Source organism: Anopheles stephensi, chromosome X, assembly GCF_013141755.1.
Source record: "Anopheles stephensi strain Indian chromosome X, UCI_ANSTEP_V1.0, whole genome shotgun sequence".
NCBI classification, from domain to species: Eukaryota; Metazoa; Arthropoda; class Insecta; order Diptera; family Culicidae; genus Anopheles; species Anopheles stephensi.
The window spans coordinates 8,474,322-8,489,839 of record NC_050201.1 but is presented as its reverse complement, the minus strand read 5'-3'; the positions used below and the strand labels follow the sequence as shown (position 1 = coordinate 8,489,839).

General features: G+C 46.9%; 1 protein-coding gene across 2 annotated transcripts; it reads right to left on the bottom strand.

Moving 5' to 3' along the window:
• Window positions 1-492: 492 nt before the first annotated feature.
• Window positions 493-11,833, bottom strand: LOC118517426 (tumor necrosis factor receptor superfamily member wengen). Of its 2 annotated transcripts, none has more exons than XM_036063537.1 (5): window positions 11,368-11,833; window positions 5,013-5,474; window positions 4,737-4,938; window positions 3,605-3,763; window positions 493-2,464 (listed from the first exon to the last, which is right to left on the bottom strand). In XM_036063537.1, exons 2-5 carry the CDS (start codon window positions 5,421-5,423, stop codon window positions 2,313-2,315), a joined length of 924 nt encoding a protein of 307 aa, XP_035919430.1. In that variant the 5' UTR covers window positions 5,424-5,474; window positions 11,368-11,833; the 3' UTR covers window positions 493-2,312. The 2 variants fall into 2 exon arrangements, with proteins under 2 accessions (XP_035919430.1, XP_035919431.1); XM_036063538.1 differs by lacking the exon at window positions 11,368-11,833 and adding an exon at window positions 10,913-11,310 and having other exon boundaries at window positions 1,659-2,464.
• Between the last annotated feature and the right edge of the window lie 3,685 nt (window positions 11,834-15,518).

Genomic DNA, 15,518 nt, shown 5'->3' with positions numbered 1-15,518 from the left:
AGTTGAAGAAGAAATCCGTACGGAACTCACACACCGATACCCTTACCCCGAGCGGGCAGCCAAGGGACCTCCAGTGCGGGTGGAAGCGAAAGAATGGGATGCGTGCCCGAGATGAGATATGATCGCCCGTGTACACGAAAATAAACCTCCGACCTCCTCTGGCTAAATCGTACCGCCGAGACAGACGAGTTTATGGCCAGCAGTTGTTCTCCGCATAAAATTGCGCACCACCGTTGCCAAGGATTGCTGTCGTCGTGCCATATTTCACGCACCGATCGTTCGATTCTTCGCCCGGCCAGTTGACCGTTTGCCAAACCTTTGGCCGCACTAGTTAGCAGCATTCGCTTCACCAAACACTAGCGACCCTGACCCTACGGAACGGCCCGCGGTTCACCTGTCATGTCATTGCAGCACCTCGTAGCGAGCGTTGCAAATGTCTACCGCACCGTACCGATCATAATAATAGAAAAAAACAAAAACATACCGAAGATGCTTGATGTCTACAGCCTGCATGCCGTGATGATGGGTTTGTTTTATTTGCTCTGTCGGGCGTCCTGGGCGGTCCTATGGTAGAGACGACAACGGCGCTGGTTTTCATAAAGCAGGACGGTGGTAAAAATCCCATCCGGACCGTTCTCCCATAGTAAAGACTGACTAGCTAGCCAGAAATGGCAGGTATATGACCTTAAGAGATCGTTAGGCCCAAGTAAGCAGAGTTCTGGCACCTTCGCTTTTGTTGTCGCACAGTCAAAGTCTCTCAAAGCTCAAAGTCTTTGAGTCAGCTCAAAGTCTCTTCTCCAATAACATCAAACAAGCCGTGCATATCTGCAGACTCCGCCATACATCAAACAAGCAAACGTGGAATAATGCATCGTCTGACGGACAACTTCAACTTTATCAATTTCATAACAAACATTCACGGCGGTGCACCTGTGCTATAAAGCTAGACATCGGCTTACCCGAACGTGTGTCGATGGCGGTTTCAGTATGGTGGAGAGCAGTAAAACCGAAAAACACACACAGAAACGCCGAGACAATATTTTCGGACAAGTGTCACCACGTTGTGCAGTCCGCTCACGTACGCTGAACGCTGAAGGCATGGAGGAGTTTGTATCTGACGTTTGACGCTTTACAATGAGTGTCGCCGGCGGACAAGCTGGCAGCGTCATTGACGACCGTTGAGGTCCAATTTGGGTTGCACCGTCGTCCGGCAGATGGGCAACCTCCCACTAGATGGAAAACTGCAACTCCCGCCGAGTCCTCCACCCTTCCGACGTTTGGCGTGCGAGCTCGGCCAAACAGGCAGCGCGATTGAAGCGATGCGCGAACCATGACCAAATCTAGATTAAACCACCGAACCGTTCGCGACTATTCGCTTTACCTAACGCTACCCGTCAGTTGGATGGGCCGGGCGATGAAGGACACACACACACACACACATTCCGATGCGTTTGATTTGCGAAGACTTTTGCGTGTACATGGGCTGTTGGATGTGTGATTTACAATGTGAAAATGATAATGGCGGGAGAGGTTAGGGCACACACAGCATGGCGTTGCTCCCTCGTCCAGATCCTCGCTGATATGCAAGTCACCGGGGTACGCATTTCGGGACTCGAAGCAAGAAAGAACGCAAGGTACGTGACTATACTGTGTGTTAGTTCATGACCACTTGCCACCAGGGGCCCTCGGTTGAGGTGTAGGTGCTGGTTATTATTCTGGTTGAAACATTACTAGCAATACATCGAAGAATACATCGAACTACGCCGCCCGACAACTCTCATCGTATCTCAGATCTTTCGACAGTCACACAAGTCAGACAATTCCTAAGAAGCTTCTCGTATGCGGTGGAAGCAGTGTGCGTCTAGGTAATAGAGATATTTTTTTTAATAGATATATGTACATATACTAGCACATCTTAAAGGCACATTTACGCTTAAAACTTATCTTACTGATCCCTTCTCTCTCGTTTCCCATTATGGGTTAACTTCCTGCTCGTTCGCCTGCTACAGCTCCTCCTGCCCGATTCACTTACGATTCCCAAATCGACAGCTTAATTGGGGAAAAGGCAAGCAACACATACGCTGCTGCCCTTTCCTGTAGTTGTGTTTGTTTTTTTGTACAGCTTTAAATATTTCTTAAGGCACGCAGCAGCGTCACACTACACGTGGTAGTATTGCTGCTGCTGCTGTTAATACCCCTTGCTCTTGCTTCGCGTTTCTCGGTATTTGATAGTTATAAGAGTCCGCTCGATTTGTTACTTCCATCCGGTGCGGTCAACATCCGGATACTACCACCCATCCTCGTTCCCGCCCTTAATAGTGCCGTATCAGGGAGATCGGGGGTGGTGGTGGTGACCGGGACGATGGGATCGGTGACTGGAGGCGGGGTGTATCGATCGACTCCTCGATGTATAGATTGCCGGCCGTCGGTTGGACGCTGTGTGCCTTCTGCGAACATTTCTCATCTAGATGGCAGGAAACAACAAAAGGGGGGAGAGAGAGAGAAACACACACACACATAGATATAGTAGTTGCGAAGATATGATCAATGGAGGAGGTGGGTTCGGGGGGAGGGGAAACCATAAACGTCAGTCTTGTTGCCCGTAAGGATCGGAGTACTTCAAGAATTACGAGGTCCTCTCGGCCGAAACGAACGATCGTTGGCCGTAACTCGCTGTCAGCACCTCATCAACTACGGTACGGCTGCAAGCAATAATGCAATGTTCGAAAACAACATCCGTACACGCTTCGCTCCGCTCATCGTTTCCAACCCCTTCCCTCATGTCCCAATTCTTACATTACTAATGCACATCAACAATTCCGCTAGCGTCCGCTGCCGAAAGCTTGTCGAAAACGTCTCCAAGAAATTATGCACACGTCCACCGTGACCACCGTCCCGGCCTGTCCACCGAATCTTTCCTCAGGCATGAGTTTCTGAGAATTCTTTGCAGATGTTCTACATTTTCGCACATCAACACCTCCTTTCAGAAAAAAAAAGACTTCAAATTTATTAAGCATCTTCAGAAACCATATGTACATATTTTTACTCGAAAGAGGGTTCGGTGGAAGCTCCAGGAACTATAGAATAAAACCCGAAAGAGGTTGCTTTATTTTTAACACCTATTGCGCGCGTGCACACGTACAAGTGAGCACACAAAAACACCGCAAACGGGCGCAACGAGGCGCGACAAACAAACAAAACCCTATCTACGAGGACTCCAACGCGACCCGAAATGGAAATGACCGCATTGCGGGATCCGCAGTCAGAGATTGGAGGGTGGGGGGGGGTGGGGGAGAGCTAGAAATTATGCAACCCGCAGCACACTTGTTTGCCTGGCGGAATGGTGGTGGGTTCCTTGGCTAAGGTTTAATGGGCCGACCCGAGGAGTTTACTCGAATCGCATAAACAAAAACCCCAGCACAACAGCGAAAAAAAAACCTGCGAAACGAATCTATCCGTGAGTCATTGCACCAATCCCCCCCCCCCTCCCCCTTCACCCCCTCGGATACGAGAGGAAGTGGTCTATATTTAGCCGGTTTCCCTCTTGCACGGCTTTCGCGGTACGTGCGGTGGAACATGGAACCCCAGGTCCCGCGCTACTTACCGAGCAGCTGGTCGAGATAGACGCAGCGGACCTCGATCGGATGATGCCCGGTGGTACGCAGCCGCCCGTGATCAAAGTTCTCCAGCAGGATCGGCCCACTCTCGAGATGCTGCATGCTGGCCAGATGGTTCACGAGTTGTGCCGATAATGCTTCCATATCTGTGAAATAGAAGTTCATAGTTAGCAGAGACATCATTACTGCCGGACTACCGGAAGTGAAAACTGAAACGCATCTCCAATACAGTGCTTCCACAGTGAGGGGGGAGAACGATCATCGCGCTTGTGTGTATATTTATATAATTTTTAACCGAGGCGAAAAAGAAAAACCCCGGCTGCTCTCCTCTCGGTGGACCACAGATGCCGGAACCCACAGCAAACCGGAAGCAACGACACACTGCGGTACGGCCGGCGGGAAACACTAAATCGACCTCATTTCGGTGGACGATCCTACGGAAGCGTCTTGGCGGTTGGCGAGATACGCCACTCGAACAACCATTCCATAAACGTCCGATCCGATGCACAGATTAAATGGCTGGTTGCCTTCTTTTCCCCCCCTTCTACTACTACGACTTCTACCGGCTACGGCAAACCCCACAGCTAATATGCCGTACGGGGCGCGCTCGTTGTTGATGGGTTTGCTGATGTTTTGAGCTAAAATTAAAAACCGAAACCCCATCAGCAAACATGGTTCCGGAGGCCGACCATCAGCCACAGCGTTTGATGCGGGAGGGCGATTTTTGGTTTTTGTTTTTACACTTCGACAGCTCCCGCAGTTTTGTTTCCCTTTTTTCTTACGCATCCGGTTAGGAAGCGCAGAATTGTGTGAACATTGGCAACGGAACGAACGATCTCGCTAAACCGTACGTTCGATCTCGATGTTAACAGACATTTGTTAACGCCTAACCTGCGTACCGTGTGCGTCTTGCCGGTCGATGTCCGGGGACATCGTTTGAACGTTGAGTGTGAGTGCAAGCTATTGCGGATGCTAGTGTCCCTAATCTTAGCTGCGGGCATGACACCTCGGTAGGATAGAAATAGGCGATGCTGTTTGTTTACTGCACATCTGGACGGCCGATGTTGCGCGCGATGGTGCTAGAGGTTTAGAGCGCGATGAGTGGTGTAGTGTACCTACCGGCGTCAAAGTGCTTCTCGATGCGACGCCACTGACGGCTCTGGTTGAGGGCGACACAGCCCGCTGCCAGCAGGAACAGCAGACACCCGATAATGGCAATCAGTAGCGACGCTACCTGCCAATCCCACAGGATCTCCTCGGTGCTGATCGCCGGCACTACACGCCGATAGCCCTCCACACCGTCACCTTCTTTCCGGCGTTCCTGCAGAACCGAAACACAAACCGACTGTAAGTACCATCGCTCACGACTCTTCAGAAACTCCCCCACCCACTTACCTCCTTCCAGTGGTGATCGCGGGTACGGCCGACGGAACCAATCCCATTCCCGTTTCCCTCCGGCAGGTGCGGATACGGACGGCTGACGGACGCGGTCAGGTCCTTCATCGTGCCGCAAACCGTGTTCATATAGTCCTGGCACGGTCTCAGCACCACCTGATGGTCCGCACAGATCAGGCACGGGGCACACTCACCTAGCGTCGGATCCCACCAACTTTTGCGCGACTCACATGCCGCCCGGACGAGCATTGAGCGTCCTCCGCCCGGCCCATCGCCAAGATCCATCAGCTGGAGCAGGATGGCGAGCAGTACGAGCGTGGTGGTCGGGATAACGCCCCGACCCGTACGTGGATGGCTTCGTCGACGACCCACCTGTGCCATACCACAGCGTATATCTGGCACGTGTGTCATTTTGTGTTTTTATGTGTGGGGGTTTGTAAACGTTTATTTTCCGTGTGTGATCTATGGTGCAAAGAAGAAAACGCAAACGGTGTTAAGATGGCGCACACCGGAAGTAGAGTAAAGATATGGGAGGTCCCCTCCTAGTTCTATGTTTGGGAGCAAGCGTAACTCGTGGTTAAAGAAAATTCATTCATTCATTAACTCAACCGGATCCGTACACGGAGCGGGTATAGCGGTAGTATAGTGTGAGTGTCTGACCCCGTCCACTTCCTCCAGCTAACTTCTGCTAACCGCCGCAAGTCCATACTCCAAATGTGGTAGCTCCCCAGTGCCCACTTCCGGTGCGCGATCGACATCGGCATCGATCATCGCACGTTTCAATCGGGGGCTGGAAGTTTGAAGCAAGGTGGAGGAATTTTAAATGTTACTTCTGCTCCGTGTGGTCATCAACGCCCGCAACAACTAACTTCTCTTCACTTCTCCAGAGTTTCATAGTTTGAACCAGCCGCCCTCGGTGGAGCATGTGGAAGTGGGGGAGTAGAAGAAAGAGAAGGTAATCTGAGGAGGGCGAAGGGGGGTTGTTTAATTAAAATGCAACATGGTCTAACCCGCTTTGTCTTTGCTATCTTTTTCGCCTTCCGTGGTGAGGTACACTAGCTCAGTGTTTTAGTACTCTGACTCTCATGCCCAATAAACCGGCTGTATGTGAGAAAATGATGTTCAGCGGAGGACTGGAGAGAAGGTGAGACGTAGTATGATTAGGTGGAACTGATCAAACAAACAGTTGTGAACTTAGAAGACCACATTTATGCGGTTCAAGCCTCCTGGTTGCTCTAAACAGAATGAAGGTTGGAGACCCCAAACGCGTCTTATCTGCTGACTTGTCTAAAGTCAGAGGCCAAGCAGAGATATTATACGAGGCCACTTGTGAAGCTCGGGCGCTCTAAATGATCGAGAGTTACCAGCTTACATCCCTTGGGGTCCCTTGACATCTTGGGGCTTATACTACGATCCGCTGTTGTCTTCATATCCACTTTTAAAAAATACTGTTTTCAATATGGCCGTAGCTTGACCATAATTTCTAAAGCTTATATATATTCTAAATAATTATTTATCTTTGGCACTACGACCTCGAGAGATAGTTATTCAAGATGGTCTGGCAGTAGTTGAGGTAGTGTCTTCGATCACCACAAAGCTGAGGATAGAAACTAGTTTGGACCAACTCCCGGTACACAGAACTGAGTATCCAGCTAAGGCGAACCAGTCCTGGCTAGAAGTACGAGTCCTGATGAGATAGTCAGAATAGGAAAATGTGTGTCAAATTGGATTTCTGAACTGATGTAATGATTTACTCTTTTCTCCAATTTTTTGTACTAAGTTCTACAAAAAAAATCGTTTCTTTGCATTTCTGCGTCATAACCTCACTTTTACGCTATCGTCCGTCGCTGTACTTCCATTCGTTTTACCTAAGGTGGCTGTCTCTTTCTGCTTTCTTTGCTATCTCCTACTGTCACTGAAGAGCCGCGAGTGTGATGCAAATATAGGGAAAAAACGCGATAAGAGTTCCTTACGTAACGTGTAATGCCTCCAATCGAAGAAATATTTTTATTATTCCCCAACTTCCTTTTCGGTGGACTGCAACGGAGCAGGATTGGAGAGAGAAGAGGAACAATGGGAGGGGGTAGCCGTTCTTCAACCACTTCCTGCTGGAAATGTGCGTGACTGACAGTGTTCTGTGTTCCCTTCGGTTGGTTGCTCAAATATTGCTCAAAAAGGGCCCTAAACCTCCCCCCTCTCCTCCCTCAACACACGTTCCACCCTTGTATCCAACGCTTGTATTGTATTGCTGCATAGGCGCAGCCATTTTTTTGCTGTGGAAAAGCGCACAATAAATAAGATTTCCCAAACCACGGATTGCTGCTGTTTTGCCCCGTGTTGCCTTGCCTTGTTGAAGAATAACCGCTACGTCATTACGGATTGCACTAGCGCACCATTTGCTGTGTTTGTTTTTGTTTCGGTTTGCTGGAAACGAGCAAACTGCACCAATGCAATTGCTTCACCAAGCTCTCCTCCGCCTCTCGGGGCAGAAGGTCCAAGGGTCAAGCGAATCGACCGGAAGTGAGTATCGTTTGTTTTTATCAGGTCTCTAGCCACCACCGTCTGTTGTATGAGACGATAGAGTAGACCATTTACAGCAAAAATTGAAGAACAAACCATGTCCACGTACGCTACAACTTCGTGTAAATGGTGCAGAAATAAGCAAGGACTGTTGTGAGCGAATTGCCTAAGGTAGAATCGTCCACCGGGATATTGGGATAGCGACAATAGGAAAACCAGATTTTATTGCCCAACATCTTGGGCCCCAAGCACATAAATCGCTCCGGTAAAATAAGACGACCAGCTGCATGACGTCAATGCGCACGGGGCCTGCAACTTGCGCACGGGCCCCAGCACGCAAACCGATAAATTGTTTCTATTGCAGAAGTGGCGTTACTACCATCCGGCTAGACTTTGGAAGCAAGCGATGGGGATGCTGCTGAGAAAGTAGCAACGCAAACCAGACGCCGCCAATTACGGGCGGGTGTGAAAGAAAATTGCATGGGGCAGTTTGTTTCGCACGTTCCTAACCGTTTGTTTGAGGGTGGATCCGTTTTTCCTTTCTTACCCTCGACGCGCGTTCCCGTTAAGTTTTGTTTACATACATTCCCGAAATGGTGTTCTAGCGAATTGAGGAAGCGAATTTGTGATTCATTTTCCACAAAAATAAAATCGAGGGAGATTGGTGATGATGTAATGTATTAATGAGCTAATGTGCAGGGCATTGCATACTTGCAGGCGAAACGTGTACGGCTATGTACAATAAACCGCTCAGAGCTATCTGTGACATTAATTGAATCGCTGAATCAGGCACAATAATAACTGTCGTATATGCGACCGCAGCGCCACTCTTCACACGACTGGATCGAGGTTCGAATCCCATCTGAGCCATTCCCTCATAGTGAGGACTGACTATCCAGCTATGAGGTATCAAAGAAGTCTAGTAGGCCAGAAATGGTAGGCATAACCTATGATATCGTTAGGCCAAAGAAGAAGAAGAAGAAGTAGTTGGCGGACTGAAAGTGAGTACTTTTGAAGTCATGTCATGAGATTCCATGAGTATCCTTACGTAATTCACGCTGGTGGCCTGCTGCAGAAATCCTTGATAACGATTCCGATCTAGGACCGCCGTCTACCAATCCAATATCTCGGCCTTTCCCAGTGGGCTTAGGCATACCAGGCCTTCTCTGGCCATATGGAAGGTCAAAAAGAGCTTTACGGAGACTGGATCATCCAGTATACCTACAGTTCATAGGCCGTACTGAGAATATCTTCCTCTCGAGGTAGAGCAATGTTAAAAGGAGCTTGTAAGTCCATAAGAAGATGATGACCAGCTACCGGTCCAAATAATACTAAAAGACGCCGACTAGCATCGGAGGACTCAGGAAGCGGACCGTCATAACCGACCCTCGATACATCCTCACAAAGAGCTGAAGAAGACAAAACGAAGCCCATGTCTCAATGATGCGTATGTGAGCAGTGAGACTATAAATGTTCTATGCTGTCCTAGTTTCGATAACAGCGACAGGTGTTTGGAGTGAGATGTACAAAAAGCGTACAGATGCTTAAATCAAATCGTTTGGTGCTCAGTATGTTATTATCTTGAATTTCTCTTGAAATCTTGAAATCTCAAATCTTGAAATCTTTCTTTGAATCTTGAATCTGAATCTTGAATGATCGTTTTTAAATATAAGGACACTTGTTTTAATAATCTGGAAATTACCAGGAACACTATTAGTCCTCCTCCTCTACTTCTTCTACCAAGAGCTCGGCTCTAAAACCTCGAGAGATCTTGGCCTGCCATTACTGACTTCCTCGACTTGATAATGTACATTAGATGATCCAGGTGGGATTCGGACATAAAGACCTCACTTGCAATCAGCAGAATCAATGTGATAGGGGTCTGCCAAATTCCATTCCGCGTAGCGACTCCAAAGAGCAAAATCCGCCACTGGATACCTGGCGACTCCAAAGAGCAAAATCCGCCACTGGATACCTGATTTTTGTAGCAGATTCACCTATTATAAGAAGATCTCAGATAAGAAAGATATCAGACCATGAGGTGAATTTGGTTTTACCTTGTCTAGAAATAGGGTTGCTTAGGAATAATAGGAACTATGTAGAATTTCAAAGTATTTGTCGCTATCGTTCTCTTGGTCGCTTACCTTCCCTCGTTTTTCTCTTTTTTTTGGAGAAGTAAAATCCCATCCCATGTGTAGCACCCTTCCTGACCTACATATACCTGATGGTTCCTGCCTGAGGTCGCGTGCGCTCATCGAAACCAATCGGAGCTGAGTGCCTGTGCCCGCTGTGTTTCGGACTTTATTTGATCGTGCCGTACAGTGTCAAATTGGAGTTTGGAACCTTATGAAATGCTACTTTGTTACTTCCTGTTTTCCCTTCACCCCCCTCTCCAATCTCCGACCCCTTCACCCGGACCTAAGGTGAGCACACGCGAAGCACACGCCTCGCGTTTGTGGCACGCGTTCGTGGGAGGCGCGCGTGCTGCCCTTCTGACCGACTTCCGGATGTGCCAAAAGTGGCATTTCTCCCCCCCCCCCACCTTCCCTACTCTCTCCCTACCCTCTTCCAGCTCCCTTTCACCACGGTTCGGGGAGAGTTGTTTTTTAACGACATGGGCGTGTGTGGAATAAAAATTTCCACCAACATATCCAACCAACCGTCGGAGCCCTTAAGGGGCTGTGTTCGTGTGTCTATCTTCCGATGGTACATTTCACGTTGCCCTAAAAGGACGTTCTCGGTGTTCGCCCCTCCGAGAACAAACGAACCGAGCCGCTCGTCGAGATGATCGACGAAAGAAGCCAGGAAGGAAGGGTTGGAAATAGGGGAAGGCACACAGAAACCCTTTCCCGCATCCCAACAAACTCCTTGGTTAAGGTTCTTCCTTGATCTTCCTGGTCTGCTTGCTTCCCCGTTCGTTCCCTCTCTTTGCACGCGGGCGGCAACTTCCGGGGGCTTCGAACCCTTGAACGGGCGCGGGCCACACAATGCCGCAACCGGAAGCGACCGTTGCTTGTCCCCGTCGTTGCCGTGAGTCTCCCGCCGACGGGTTTTTGTTTTTGTTTTCCCTTCCACGGCGTAATGCGGACGTTTGCTTTTGTTAACTTCCCGTACGCTTTCACCCCGTACGTTTGCCGAGGTACGGGAAGGCCTGGCGCACGTGTGCGCCCGCCATCGCCCATCGTGCTTTGTTTTCAAACGCTTCCATTTCTCTTCCAACATGCACACAGGCTCGTTGTCTGGTTTGTTGATCTCGGTACAAACACCCACACACACACACTCGCGCACTGATGCAGAAGAACAACAGAAAACTGTTGTCTCGATCGTGCATCTCAAGGAAACCACCCACGCCCAGTTGGGAGTACAACGAGCGAACTCTCTGAGGACTTCACTGAGCCTGCGGGAACAGGGACGCCAATTATCGATCACTGCTTGATGGATGCTTGATGGATGACATTATCTGCGGGTAGACGTGTGTACCATATACTGCGTTGATCTGTTCTTGATTGACGGTTGGAAGATCCTCCAGCCAGATCTTCAATTACCGACCAGGGAGTCTGTGACACTCGCACACACTCGCACAGCGACTCTCATTCAGCTATGCGTGCTCTCAGGGACTGTACTGCGTATGTGCGTATGGCAATGAGCTAGAACGAGCAAGCGAGAGTTGCTCCACAAACAACAATGGCCACCCTCTACGATCGAGATGAGATATCGGGTTGATTGTTGAGCAACTACTGGCAACGTATCAAGCAAAGAACTTTCTCCTCCTTTATCACCCTAAAATAAGATTGTCCCCCACCCACCTCACACACACACACACAGACACACTTACGTCGCACACTGCCACACCAACACTCCAGCTACGGTAGTAGAAGGGTTCGTCACTGCAGGTTTAGAAAGTAGGGAACACCAGGGAAGGAATCATCCCTCAAAACACTTCAGGGCACTGCCAGATTTCACAGCATTAAGCATGCCCCTTCTGCACTAATCAGGCCTTGTTTTGGTTCGCTTAAATGCTCCCGAAAAACAACCAAGCAAACCACGCAAACACACACGCTTTACAAAAATTCGCTATCTGTTTCGGTTAGCAGAGGGCACCAAACATCGAACGACTCCTCCGTTGGTTTCGCTGCGTTCGTTTGTCACATCACATCACATCCGCGGCGTTTGCCCGATCCGTTCGGGTTGGCTGTTCTCGTGGGTTTGACCCAGCGTACCGGGCCGTACGAACCCCCTACCCCATGGTGCACACACGCAGGAACCCGAACGCCGGAACCCGAAGCGGCCGGGCGACTTATGAGCGGGGCACGCATGCCGAAGAGCTACGGCAGATCAATTCCTACCGGCCGTGAACAGCCCCCGTGGAGAAAAGGTATTGCAGTTTGGTGGTAGATTTTTGTATAGTATTTATAGATAATATTATCGTTTAGAAATGAAGGGAAATAGTTTCTTTCGTTTGAAATATGATTTTAAAATTTTATCCTGATTTATTTATTTCTATTTTCTAATAAAATTTTAGCAGCAATACGGCCAGGCCGTCCTACATTTACAAAAAAAAGGATGGAAAATAGCAATACGCAATAGCAATTCTAAAAAGAAAGCAGAGGTTTTTTTTTGTAAACTTAAATAAAAATTAAGAAATAGTTGGGAATCGATCAAAACACCGTGGGACGCAAACATATAGGACACCAAAATACCTCTACATGAAAAAGTGTAAAAATTTACAGGATATTCTTGTTTTTTTTTTTATTTAACAGAAACGGACTATTCAACCGAGTATGCCGGGGATAAGGAAGGAAATACCTTGTAAACTTTGTGAATTTTAATCATGCAGTGTTGACAATACGGCGTCAAACCGCCATAATTCAATAAATAAATAATAAATAAATAAAAAATGGCCAATTGCATATTGTTATATTATAGGATATAATTGAGTTAAATTCTTTTGCGGCTAGTTGTTACTCTTGGTAAAATATTTATTATATTTTTGTTGTTAAACTTTTATTAATACTTTCACTTATACATTTTTATTCGTTTATTTTGTAAAAAGTTGCCATCAACTTTACCTTACTAAAAGCTATCTATGGAACTTTTCATTCGATTAAGAAACAAAAATCGTTTATAATGGTATAATGGAATAAAAATATTTTTATTTAAATTTGTAATTTAACCTGATTGGCTTGAGGCCGTATTGTGTTTATTAAAGGATTAGGAAAAACTCCTAAAGGGATGCGCTGATGTCTGATGTGGTAATGTAACGACGTCGGTCTTCACTTGGTAGGGCCGGTTATCGAATCCCGTCCTGGATCGTCTTCTCGTACACTGGACTTGACTTTCCAGTAAGACGGGTGAACCAAGTCGATACAGTCATTAAAAACAAGCCGAGACATCTGTAGTAGAGCTCATGTAATATCTGCGGACTTAAATAGGCTCATCACTCCCAGCACAAGAGGTTTTAGACCGTATGGCGATGAACGTTAATAAGTAATAATAAATAAAATGGATAAGTAAAAAATAATATGGCGTGTTTTTTTTTTGAGGCGGAAACCATCTTGATCAGCATTAAACAGGAAAAAAAGCTGAGTTTCTTTTGCTTGAATTCTGCATGGTTCAATGTGTAGGCCAACGTACTACAGAGAACGGCGCAGATGGGATTCGATACTGATTCCCAGAAATTTAACTCATCTCCTGGAAGCTTGGAAGGCTGAATCCTAAAACACAAAGACCCAGTCTTTTAACCCATAAGTATAATATTATTACTGGTAAAAAAATCAATAATTCTTACTGCTAAAATTAAAACCAGCAATCTCTGTCAGTTGCATACTCTAGGAGGATTTGTTTTACTTTTTTATAGAACTGTATTTGTGTATGTAGACATGCTCGAGCAGATGGTTCGAACGGGAACAGATAGCTGGTATCCCATTCTGGCGTACATCAAGCATACGCATCACATTCTTTATTTAGACACGACATTCTTCCTTTCGCTTTCCTTTTCGCGCTTGAACTCAATCTTGCACCCAACCGAATGCAACATTACATACAAGATGGTGTGCACAAGGTACGATGCAATGCAGGCAATGTTGGACGTTGTGTGCAACATTTTTAAACTGTACCGGTAATTCTGTCGTTTGAAAAAGGTACCGTTCGATCTCAAGGACCCTCTAGGTGAAGATCTTTAGTTGCCTGGCAGCGTTTTAACTTGATGTGATATCTGATGATTTTTTCGAATGATTGGAACGAAAAATTGAAATCTCAATAGACGAGTGAGAGTCGAATGTGAAGACTACTTCAAAGTCTAGTTTTAAAAGATCTTCCCCTATGGACCTTCCCACGCAGTCGATGTGAGCATTAAGTGGGCCACCCGCTATCATCACAAAAGTGCTGCCTGTGCGTCCGTCATTGCTGAACAAGGATGTTTAGAGACGGAGCTCAACACATTGCTTGTGCTGGGAATCCCCCGGATATAAGCTTGAATGACTATTTGTTAACTTCCGTTAAGTATCAATCGTGCCTTCTCAACAGTGGAAAATGAAGGCTTTTGAAGGCCCGTGGCCGATTGGACGAGGTCTTTTAAGCGAGGTCTTTAAAACGAGGCCTCTTATATGAGAGGAGGTCTCTTTAGACAACATTTCTAACGCGACATCCCTTGGACAAAGTTTCTTGGACGAGGTCTCTTTGACGAGATCGCTCAGACAAGGTCTCGTAGACGATGTCTTATAGGGGAGGTCTTTTGGAAGAGGTCTCCTAGGCGAGATCTCCTAAACGACATCTCAGACGAGGTCTCTTTGAAGAGATCTCTTAGGCGAAGTCTCTTAGACCAGGTCTCTAAAGCGAGTTGTTTGACAACATTACTTGGACGAGGTAATGTAAATTGGTATACAATTTTACACTCATCTTAGAAACAGTGTTCCTCCAAGGCCAACGTTTTGGAGAAACGCTTTGAGGTAGTTCACGGTATAAAATGGCGCCCATTTACTGACTTTGATACCATTATTTTATCCGAATCATTTCTTCCAAATCATCCGGATAATCCTTCAAACAGGGAATCAAAACCAGTAAGCCCAAGATCACTTAGTAAGTGTCCGAGGCCATTTTTATGGATATCATCCACCTAGGAAGCTCTGAATATCTGGATAATGCATCAGAAACACACCCCTTCATTTCTCAAATCATATCAGCAATAGCTATAGCAATCAGGACCATCTATATGAGCTTTTCCTCATCTTAATAAAATACATGCTTCCTTTCATTAGTCCAGGACAGGTGCTCCTAACCAATATCCTTGTTTTATTCTTCACATTTATCTCCTGCTGCTCTTGCTTATCCATGCCAGCCTGGACATACACACCTTCCTGGATGATTAGATGATCCTAGAGATGAATCCTAGAGATTAGGTGATCTGATGGAGGTGCTCTTTCTATAATGAAAGGCTTAAACTACTAAAGACCAGCTTTAAACTTCTAAGTGTCATATAGACAACTTGACATCTGCTAGGGTCTCTCTCTCTCTCTCTCTCTCTCTCTCTCTCTCTCTTTCTCTATCTCTCTCTACTTACCCCAAAGAACTCTTGGGTCATTGCTGCCATATCTGGCTTACTAGGTTTAATGATACCACGTCATTGGATAGTCAGCCCTCACAAAAGTAGAAGTATTGCCCCCTAAACCAGAGTTGTTAATTTTTCAAATATCTTAACGAATCTTAACGACTGGAATTTTCGGCTAAAAAATTATGATAAAATATTTTGACCCACCCCATCTCGTGTAGAAATTCCTTTCTCAAGGCAAAGCGGAAGAAACTACCTTTCCGGATAATTCACCGCAAAAAAAAACTTGAACACCGTCGCTTGTTAATAAATTGGAGCAAAAGCCGTTGTGCCGTCAATAACTCACGCGCAATTCATTCACAACAACCATTCACCTTCACTACCTTCTTGGCTAATAGAAACGGAACTGCTAATCACCCTACTCCAACAGCCGGCGGTTG